Source organism: Ascidiella aspersa, chromosome 6, assembly GCF_963924565.1.
Source record: "Ascidiella aspersa chromosome 6, kaAscAspe10.2, whole genome shotgun sequence".
Lineage (NCBI taxonomy): Eukaryota > Metazoa > Chordata > Ascidiacea > Phlebobranchia > Ascidiidae > Ascidiella > Ascidiella aspersa.
The window spans coordinates 17,314,862-17,326,654 of NC_139452.1; the positions used below are offsets into that span (position 1 = coordinate 17,314,862).

At 35.0% G+C, this 11,793-nt stretch overlaps 1 protein-coding gene and 1 pseudogene across 1 annotated transcript in view; one reads left to right on the plus strand and one right to left on the minus strand.

The window, feature by feature from the left end:
- Positions 1-10,685, minus strand: part of LOC146140536 (endoribonuclease Dicer-like) — a 56,767-nt gene extending 46,082 nt beyond the window's left edge. Inside the window, exons 1-3 of the mRNA XM_083392646.1 lie at positions 10,542-10,685; positions 5,922-6,084; positions 1,584-1,708 (exon numbers count right to left, since the gene is read on the minus strand). Coding sequence (XP_083248772.1) covers positions 1,584-1,708; positions 5,922-6,084; positions 10,542-10,628 — 375 coding nt within the window. The 5' untranslated portion in view covers positions 10,629-10,685. The remainder of the gene's footprint in view (positions 1-1,583; positions 1,709-5,921; positions 6,085-10,541) is intronic.
- Positions 3,551-4,109, plus strand: LOC146140541 (uncharacterized; annotated as a pseudogene).
- Positions 10,686-11,793: the final 1,108 nt, after the last annotated feature.

Consider the following 11,793-nt stretch of genomic DNA (forward strand, 5'->3'; position numbering starts at 1 on the left):
GTCGAGTTAGACGGTGCTGATGTTTCTCGCTGTTTGTTGTCTGCGTTAATATCAAATGTTGGTGTAAGACTGGGGTCGGCAACCTACTGTATCGGGCCCGTATCCTCTTTGACAAACTATACACGAGTTCATTTCAAATACTTTTTGACTATTTTAACTCACAAGGGCGAAACAATTTCCCCGTCGTGTAAATCATCTTACTACGTCCCATTTGTTAACGTTTTGATGCTGTATTTTGAACTAGATCAGCGCTTCTTTACCATTGCGCCGTGGAAAGCTGCCAATTGCGTCGCGGACAAACCGAAAACGTATTCAAAAATATTTGACATATATTTTTTAAAATTTTTCATTTTCGGCAATGTAATAAAAACTTGCAAGAAATTTAATAGAAACGCCGTTATACCAAAAAAACAATCGCTTGCTTCGCTCGCCAGGTGCGCCCAAACTTAAAACGGTTATCAAACGCTGAACTAAATTAACTACCTATTACAGTTAGACCGTTTTTTCGAAATAGTTTTATATGTCGCGCTAATCGAAAAAACACCCGGGAAAAACGATCTCCGTTTAGTATTGCAGATGGCGAAAGACGTGCTTGTAATATAGCCTAGTCCCGTAAATGGATCTACCAAAATCAAGCACACATATTTCACGGTCTTGGTTTAGTTTTTCGCCTGAAGTTAATGATTGCACACTAAGCGGTTTTGCCTGGCAGGATTGTCGATAACGCACATGTTCACTTTGCGTCTAAATGTTCTCTTTTGCTGGACGTTAATTGGCTGTTTTGGACGATTTTTTTTCTTGTTTATGACGTTATTACCATCGCTATTTTATGACGTCCTATCCGTCACTATTTTATGGCGTCATTAACATCAGACGAAAAAACAACGGGGAATTCCCTAAGTTGAAAATTCGTAACCCCCCCCTTTTTGAATTTCTGGATACGCCCCTGGGGTAGATTAAGATTAATCTCTTCCCCAAGCAAAATCGAGGTAAAATAATTTAATAAAAATAAACCAGGATTCGCTATTCTGGATTCGTTATTCTAGATTCAAAACCTATTATCCTAGAATACCTTGGGATTCTACTTTGAACATCCCTAATTTTAGGTTTGGTTTGGTGACTGCTACAATTTTTTAATAAAATCCGAACTATTTCTTTCAACTATGTAACAGTTTCAGTCCGTAATGAAGTTTTAGGTATATTTTTGTAGGTGTATTACAAAATAGTTTTAACAATTTTAGTTTGCCGCAAGTAAACAAAGATTTTATACTAATTTTATTATTTAGTCTATGTGTTACAAAAAAGCAGAGGTATACCTATAATTCACTTTAGGGAATTTACGTTCATGATGTCATACATAGGGAAAGATCCTATCCAGAAACAGCCAACTAAATAACAATCTCCAAAAAGTCACATAAGACTTTTTTAATGTGTGAAACTTATTTTATATTCATATTAAAAACGAAACAAATATTGTATATTTGCTCTAAAAAACAAAAATAATACACATTGAAACAAAAAAAAACAAAAATATAATACTATTCAGGACTGGAAAAAGCCAAATTGTTCAAAATGGTCCTCACCTGATATTGCAGAAAAATATTTTTGCATTCATCTTCAGTTTTTGGATATGTGTCATTGACACATGTTGTTAGGTTAATATCAAGATGTTGAGAGAGAACATCAAATTCATTCATTACTTGAAAATCTATGCAAAAGAATGTAAATGTGGGGGGTTATTCAAAAACATTTTAATAAGTTGTCCAAATTGTAGTAACAAAACAAAAACATGAAACACGAAAGAAACACAAGGTTTGTCTACACTTTTTTGCCCATATGGGTGAATGAAGTGCAGCACAATGCACTCACCACAAATTTAGCCGTTTTATATAAGACATTGCGGTGTTTTAGTTTTACTACTACTAACTGATCTGTTGTAGCAGTCAAACATTATACTAAAAAGTAATGGTTAGCATACCTTTACAACTACGCTTTGACGTAACCACCAATATTGGCCTAAAGTTTACCTTGAGCAACCACCAATATTGGCCTAAAGTTTACCTTCGTCACAAAATCGATTTTAAAAACCCCAAGATTCTTGCGACAAAGTCGGTGTTGGCGTCGTCTTTTGATTAAAGAAACCGTAGAAATAACACGGCACAACCCGGAAATTAATGCAGACCAAGCTTCTATACCACTCTATCTTTTCAACATCTGATCACGTGGATGGCCTTATCTGCTATCGGCGACCTACCTTCTAATCGCCGCACACCCGGTTTAGATTATGTATCTATCAACGTTTCCTTCTTTCTGATGTCTGCCTTAGCACTATATATACACTTACCACTAGTGACTTCTCTCTATGTTGAAAATGAATAAAGAGTTATTCGAAACGTTCAAATGATACCTACTTCTGTATGGGCTTTGATATTCTTATTACGTCTTACTACAACCTCCAACCATTATGCTCCAAAGATTAATACAACATTTAAGATATTGTTATATTTAAGGATGGTGTTTAAGTAGAATCCCAAGGTATTCTAGAATAGCATGTTTCAAATGTAGAATAACTAATGCAGGATAACAAATCCTGAATATTGAATTCTAGTATATTTTCAATAGACTATTTAACTTTTAAAAACCCAATATGGCATAGATAACACTGGTCGACATGATTTTTATTTTCTGGCTAAAATGGTGACTTCTAAGATAATTTGCTTACGCTGATTACGAATATGAAGTCGCTTTTTTTCTATCACGTCAAGATTTTTTATAATTTGTGATTTAAAATTTTGCATTTCACTACTAATAGCAGCCTGTTGCCTCCAAAAGTTTTGGGCCTACAAACAGCTGAGGAAGATTCTGCGAAGAGACTTTGTCTGAAGAATGTTCCGAGTATGAGTGTGATGATGATCAGCAGCCCAAGTTCAATCAAGCGGAACTAAATGAGTTTTGTCAGAGCCAAAAGAGTCTGCTCTTATTGTGGGTTCCCGATTAAAAGCCAAACGTATGCTTAGCACCGATGCCAATTTTGCTTGGTATAAGCATCGTGAGAGTGAATACACACGCTTCTTTGCCTCCGAACCCTCTTTAGTCTATTGTGTGGATGTTCAAGGTCTTACAGAGAAATTGAGAACAGTGTATATTCCCAGTGACTGGCGCCTCTTTATTGATGCATCAAAGTCAAGCCTAAAAGCTGTATTGTTGCACAATACAAATCAATTTGCTTCTATCCCTGTAGCTCATACTAGCTGAAGGAGTCTTACGAAAATATGAAACTTTGACTTTCAAAGTTGCAATATAGCACTCATACATGGAAAGTATGCGTTGATTTTAAAGTCCTAAATATGCTACTGGGTCAACAATCTGGATTTGCAAAGTACCTTGTTTTATGTGTGAATGGGACAGCCGAGATAGGATAAATCATTGGATTAAACGTGAGTGGCCATTGAGGGAGTATCTTACACCAGGCTATAAAAATGCTGTACAGCCCGCTCTTATCGACAGATCTAATGTTATACTTCCACCATTACATATCAAACTGGGCCTCATGAAACAGTTTATAAAAGCTCTCAACAAAGAAGGTGCATGTTTTAAATACATTCGGGAAAGTTTTCCTCACTTAAGTACCGAGAAAGTTAAACAAGGTGTATTTGTTGGACCCCAAATCAGAACACTCACCAAAGGCCCACAATTTCTTACTAGCATGACGGATGTGGAAAAAAAAAGCATGGCTCTCTTTCACAGAAGTTGTATCTAAATTTCTTGGAAATACTAAAGACCTGGATTACCAAAATATTGTAGAAAACTTGTTGGTTTCTTATCAAGCACTTGGGTGTTTAATGAGTTTAAAGGTTCATTTTCTACACGCATATTTGGACAATTTTCCTAAAAACTTGGGTGACATGAGTGAGGAGCAAGGTGAACGTTTTCACCAGGACATCAAAACCATGGAAACGCGGTATCAAGGGCGATGGGATGTAACAATGATGGCGGACTACTGTTGGTGCCTGAAACGTGACTGCGAGAATAGTCAGGCTGCAAGAAAAGCTAAAAGAAGAAAATTCATAAGACCAATAAGAAATAATAAAGAAAAGTTGTTTGAGTGAAAAGTTTATTGAGTAAATAAACATGATCATATAATATTGTGGTCTAAGGTTTAGGTTTTGAGGGTTAAGTTTTAAGCTAACACAATCTTTTATTACGTTTAGAGTTGTTCGAAAATGTGCAATTCAAGTCGAAATAAAAGAAGGTCACAAAACGGGGCGCGAAGCGCGAAAAATTTGCGACTATGTTTGTTTGAAAATGCAAACTTTAATTTAGATTTAGATCAGTGGTTCTTAACCTTTTTCAGCCGCGCCCCCCTTTGGTAATTTTCTCATGCCTTGCGCCTCCCTATGAAAATATTTCGACATTTTGCAATTAAATATCACTAAGAAAACAGGAAAATAGTGAAGGGTATTGTTGGTCGCGCGATTTTATCGAGCTGATTTTGACAAACGTGTTGTGAGGGCATTGACTCCACAGTTGTAAGAGTTGTATGATGTCGAGCGCAAAAAAAGTCAAGCTCAAATATTAAACATTGCGTTATCGTGTTTCAAAAGATGTAACGACACACAATACAACGGCAATATTGCAAAAACAATATAGTTTCGCGCAAAAAAAGTTCGACTCCCCCTGTTGCCATAGCCTGTTATCATATATAAAATATGGATGAAAATTAGTCCGAAAGGGCAATAGCTTTTATCGTTTATTTATAAGTTAATTTAATAGGGCGGTGATAGCGTGGATTTTCTCAAAGGGAATGAGAAGATTTGCGCGCAGCGCGAAAAATGTTTGCAGTTTTAATGTTAAAGTTGGCAAAAAACAGAGTTTGTATGTAGGAATTATGCCTAACCCAAACGAAACCATTAAAACCACTGCAAAAAGTTTAAAATATTGAAGTCGAGCTCGCGCCCCCCTTAGAATTGCTTGGCGCCCCCCGGTTAAGAACCGCTGATTTAGATGGTACGTGAAGCATTGAGCACCGACTAAAAATGTATATTGCTTGATCTATTAACGTTTATTAAGTTGTGGGGCGCGTTGACCCAAAACTTAAGATTAAAATACCTGAAAAAAACGAAAAACTTACCTATATGTTTTTTCTTCTTTTTTAAAACTTTAAGTTACCGATTTGTTACAAAGTTTAACAAACTTAGCCTAATATTTATATATATTTTAAATATTATGCTAAGTTAAACTTTCGTTGGAGAGATTGCCACTGAGCAGAGGACGCTATTTGTCTGTGAAGTTGCCAAAAGATCGCGTGGAACATACGAGCAACACAGAAGAGATTCGCGCGAAGCGAAAAAAGAATTTCCGTTTTAGCATTTAAAACAGGCTAAAAATCGAATTTGGCGGGGTCTTGACAAGATCTGTCAACTTACCCTGGTTTTCGCTTAGCCTATGTATTTTATTGAAAATAAGCAGCGGGCCGGATTAAACTGCTTCCGGCCCGCGGGCCGTATGTTGCCCAAGTCTGGTCTAGGCCATCAAGTTCTATAATAGAATGCTACTTTTGCAAGTTTAATGCATTAGGGGAAATTGGAAATTTCTGCACCTAGTATTACACATTATTCACCAGCAACATAACATGTAATTGAGAAGTAATAATGATAGATTAAAATAGGCAATTAATTTGTCGCCAGAAGTACGCTAACACCACACTAAGGCTACATTTAAAGCAAGCAGGGTAATTGTTTTGCCACAGTGATAAGCCTATATCAAAAAAAATCACTCGGGTCTGTACAATTAGGAATAACCTTTTGTGTTAAATAAAGAAATTATAGCAGTTCCAATTACCCAATACAAATGGCAGAATAAGTTTTAAATAACAGAAATTCATATCCTGAAATACAGTATAATTTCTAATTATATATTACCATCTTTTAAAAGCAGCAGGGCAGTGGCTCCTGTGGTTTGGGAGCAATGATGGCTTACTACCATACTCTCACGAAGAACCATAGTGGAAATAAACCTTTTGCCAGCTTCTGTATTAAGACACACAATGGTGTTGCGCTGCAAAGCACGTTCCAATATTTCAATCTGAAACATAGCAAAGTTGTAAAATAAGCAATACTACTTTTAATGCCTGTATTTCCATATAACATCAAGTTTGTTTCTTTTAGAAATTTCTCTAACAATGAAATGTCGATTTTCCTTAAGTAGTTGACAAAATTTTAATATTTCTTTTATTGCAGTAACAATATCACATTTTTCAGGCCAAAAGTGTTGATACAAGTTAAATCAAAAAAGGCTTAAATGACCATGCACATGATTTGTTGTTCGATTTTTTTCTTAAACATTTAAAAACTTTTAAGTACTTTGAATTGTTATCATTTTATTTTCCTACCAACTTAGTTTCGAGATAGAAGCGGCTTCTTTGGGAAGTAAAACATACATAAAAAATAACTAGGTTCAGGCGTGTTTCTAAAAATTGGGGGAGGAAAGGTTTCTACAGGAAAGGAAAGGTTTCTGATGGTAATGGCATTTTTATAAGGAAATATTGTCATTAGAAACACCCAATTAACACATTTTAAATGTAATGCACATTTTTGCAGCAAAGATTTTTATCAAAATTTTGTTGTTTTAATAAAATGAATGCAAGCCTATAAAAGAAGTTTTTTTACTAGATGGGTTTGCGGTTGTTGTATATTTTGTCGGGGTATATTTTCGGGGCTTTAGGTTTATTTTATGTTTTAAAAGTTTGTGGGTCATTATAAATATCGTTATTTTTCAGGGTTACTTTTAAATACTATTAATTTCACTTTGATTTGTGGCTTAGCATATATGTCACATGTTCTATAGTTTTTTTACTTGCTTCTGCAAGCAAATACAGGTATGGGCCAAAAATTTTCCGCCTTAAATAGGCTTAGATACAAAATGGGTAGTTTGCCAATCAATTCATTTTCATTAACATAATTAATTTTAAAATCATTTTGCAATAAAATATTAACTTTACTAGATAAAATACCCGATTTTGCACAAGTTAAATAGAGTATTTATATAAGCAAATAATCCCGGCTCCAAACTGCATCAAACAAAAAAAAAAGAAAATGAAAATTATTCACCTGTGACCAGTTTGCGATGGCGCACGCTTGAAATGCACGACTTTCTCTAAAGAAAGAGGCCGACAAATGCTTTATATTTTACCCCCTCGCCTAAATGAAGGAGCAGTATGACTGCTGATTGCTCTGTCTGTCTCTTTAAAATCACAGGCCAGCGAGCATATGCCGGCGGACAAATGGCATCGAAAATCGCCAATGGAACGGCGGGCAAACTTTGGAATTTATTATAAGAGATATCAATATTCATTAAAACAATAACACCATTTTCAGAGACAGTAATAAACTGGCATTTGACGGCTATAAGCTTTACCTTTAAAGAAACTTTTAAGCTGTTTATTTGCTTATGGTCCAACCAACCAAACTGGTGACAGAGTTCAGAAATACCATATAAATGAAGCTTCTTGCAATGTTTTGTTGCGTTCTACGATGGGTAAAACTATATTACATGGCCTTGAATCTTTTTGTATTACCATGACAATAAATTCAATTACGGCAAAGTATTTATGGTATTGTTTTTTTGCCATGTCTTGTCCAAGCAATCACTCAATGTTAAAACAAACTATAAATCTGCTGTTTCAAGAAATATGCAAAACTCTTTGATGTGCCAAAAGCACCATCTATTAAATCAAAAGTATTGCCATCTTAAACCAAATAAACGCATTTTTTCTGATTTTAGCTGCATATTTGTGCAATGGTTCACTCATGAACAATAGGTGTTTTTTAGATTCCGTGTTGTATGACGCTATGTTACGACATAACTTTATAATGTCATTAATAAAAATGCAATTAAATTCAGTGTGCAACCTATAAAATTGTTGTTTTGCAGACAGAAACATAATACATGATATAATGCAAGTCGCTTTGCTGCTGCGCAAGTAGGGATGTTCAAAGTAAAATCCCAGGTTGTTTAGAACTTTAGTTTTGAATCTAGAATAACAAATTTAGAAAATGGAATCCTAGTATATATTTGAATAAATTTTTTAACCTCGATTTTGTTTGGGGGAGGAATTAATCCTAATATAAACTATAGTCACACCAATAAATAACAAAACAATAAAAATTAAAAACATAATCTTCCAAATGTTTAACAATCTTAACAACTGTCATTTGCAGCAGTTGTGAAAGCTGCAATACATGTTCAGGTTGTTGCTGAAACTAATACTTTGCCAATATACTGAGCACAATGCAACACTACACGATGAACTCTTCAGCAATTCGGTCCTGATATTTAAAGCATTGTTGTGTGTTAGTTTTACTTTTTTGACTAATGTGATCTGTTATGCAGTTAAATAATAATGTATTGCAAAGAATAAAACATTACTATTATCATAACAAATACTTGACAATTACGCTGTGCATAACCTTGCTAGTTATTAACCTAAAGTTGACATAACCCTATGGAGCAGCACTTCCCACAAAATTCCCCCCCAAAACTCCCCCCCCCCCTGGATACGCCACTGCTTCTTTCGAACTAGTTCAGCGCTTCTTTACCGTTCAGTCGTGAAAGGCTGTCAAGTGCGTCACAGACAAACAGGAAACCCATTCAAAACTATTGGACATAATAATATTTTTAATTATTTTTTATTTTAAATAAACACTGAACTAATTAACTATTAAAGTTGTCACGTTTCCCCAAAGTAGTTTTATTATACTATTCATTAGTAGTACGGATGGCGACGTGTGGACTCGAATTTTAAACCAAACAAACGTTTTTTTAGTGCTTTCCGCCAACATTTAACTGCCTCCTTAAATGTATTTAAACTTTTTTTAAGTGCAAAACAAAATCCAAGGGCTTTCTGATTCACAGTTGGTTGTAACATTTTAGTAGCACAATTCTTAGTTAACATTTTGTGCGGCGGGCAGAGACCTTTCTGAGTTTCGTTTTTGCCCGCAACCAGAAAAAGGTTGCCGACCCCACTTCTAATGTAACAACTTTCTAACCAATGCGAACGATTCTCTGATGTCACAAGAGACATTATAAAACACGCTATACCGGTGGTTCTCAACCGCAGATCCGCGTCAACTTTCCGGCCGGTCCGCCAAATATATTAAAATTTTATATCTTAATTGCAAGATGTAAAAGCTTGTATAACAAATTTAGCATTTTGCCAGTTCCGTAATTTGTAGCATTGCAACGTAACATATAGAGTTCACTGTCTACTTTGTATCTTATCGTATGTGACAATGCTACAAGTGTTGTGCCCAACTGTTTAAAAGTATGCTACAGCTCGTTTAAGTCTTAAACTTTAACACCAGTTGTATGTGAATAACTTTAATAGAACCACCTATAACACCTATGACATCAAAAAAACAGTGGTAAATTACTCATAAAACCGAAGTTTTAATTATTTGCTAAAAAGTTGCATTATTTTGTCGTAATTACATTTTGGGTTGAGTTTGATTTTTGAAGGTCCACCGGTCCGCAAAGTTTGTTTTAAAATTTTACTGGTCCTAAAGAAGGTTGAGAACCACTGCACTATATGATAGAATAATAAAGCATAACTTAAGACAATAATGATGACATATCATGTTTAAAACATAGACTAATGTTTAAAAACATTCGCTACTTGATGGTAAACAACTTAAAAACGAATTCTCTTGCGGACCCTCTGAAACTGTTCCACGGACCCCAGTTGGTCCGCGGACCCTAGTTTGGGAACTGCTGTTGTAGAGTATTTTGTCCAAGGCCATCACGTTTTCTGAGGGAATGTTACATTTAAAACTAAAGGAAGTTAAGAAAATTGCACATGTTAGTCGCACCTCAATAACGCTTGATTGACAGTTAATTATGAGGCAAAGGTTTTCATGAGACGCAAAGAAATAGGTAGCCTGAACAAACACTGATGCTGCACTACAAAGCTACATTTAAAGCAAGCACTATAAATGTGTCACCGCAGTGACAGGCCTTTATCTAAACTGGCCACCTGCGTTTGAACAATTAGGTACAACCATAGGAAGTAAAACATTAAATTACATTGGTTCTAATTACCTGAAATCGACAACAGAATTGGATATGAATCCCAATAGGAATCGAATCCAAGGATTTGATATTCTACTTACATCCCTATTCACGAGCAAAACAAACAAGTGAATATGTACAAATTTTGTTTCGGAAATATTACTACTGATAGATAGGAGTAAATAGCTATAAAAATCTAAGAATTTTAAACTTTTTTAGGTATTTTGTCCCCCAATTATCTCCCCCTAAGCGAGCAGATTGTTAAACTTTTGAATCGCACCTATATCCCACTCTTTGTTATGTCTAAAAATTTAAAAATTTTACAATGTTTACTTTTTATATCTAGCTCCAGACAAAAATCGCTTTAAAACATACCAAAGCAAACCAAAAGAGAATAGCGGCAAAAACAAGATAAAAACACATTGCTGGTGCAATACATAGTTACATGCTTTTAATGATTTGTATTTACAAGTTACCTGATAAGGTCTTGGTGTGAAAATGGTTGTGTAAATTCCATTGTTCCAAGGAGCTTTGACAAACTTCATTGGTCCGGACAATGACATTTTTTCAAATGATTTAAATAAGCCTTGTGTGTTACTTACATCATTTTTAATGTATAATTTTCTTAACTATTAGTTATTTCATGAAAAAAAAAAGAGTAACAATAACCTCATATTTACAGTAGTGTCAACACTAACCTTATATTCAAGCCAAAATCCCAATTTTTAAAACTGATTAACTCTTAATAAATCAAGGGTAGAACTGCTTTCTTTTATAATGTAGTTTTTAACTTTGCTATAAGGCTCTCAAACAAAACCTGGTCCCTTCACATTCAAACATATTAAATTAAAAAATAGCAGTTTTAAAGGGCCCTCCTGCTAGAGCCCGGAAGCTAGGAGCCAAGCATTTTGTTGGATCCACTTCTATTCTGTTTGTGGAGCCTAAACTGGTATCATTTTAAATGTATTTGTCAAGCAGGAGCTGGAGTCATTTTAATCATTTTCAATGAACTGGGTCTGCAGCCATGTATTAAATTTGCAGAGCTGAAGCTATCAAAGTGTTTTTTTTTTTCAATTGAAAACTACTAAACAAGAAGCAATGAAACTCAAAGTTTAAAAACCTGAGTGAAACCAGGATCAGACATTTGTTTAAAGGAATAAATATTTCACCTATACTGGCATCATCAGTTCCTATATAAGTAAAGTAAACTACATAAAATTAATTAAAAAGTCAAAAACCTGTGAAAACAGTAAAAACTAGACAGGGTGTGCTGTTTTTGTATATTTTTCCAGGGGGTATAGCGCGGTTCTACTATATTATATCAGGGGGTATGGTGCGGTTGTACTATATTATACCAGAGGGGGTACAGCGCAGTTCTACTATACTTTACCAGGGTGTTATTTCCTAGTTATTCTATATTCTTTCAACGGGTCTTATTTGTCAGCGTCCATATACTCCCAATGTCGTGCTTCCAGTTTCGGTGCTTTAGCAGGCAAAAGCGGATGTGGCCCGAAGTTGCGTGTTATAGGTTGGATATGGTGCACTTTTACAAGATAGATTGCCAGTGGTCTTAATATAAATTTTGCTGCGAAGCAAACCTATAACTTGTCTTTATAATTAATAAATATTTGACAATTTTTTCTTGCACCCCTATACACCTCTAATTGGGGACAAAAGTCAATAATGTGACGTAATCGATTTAGTTCTTTACAGCTATCTACTCTAATC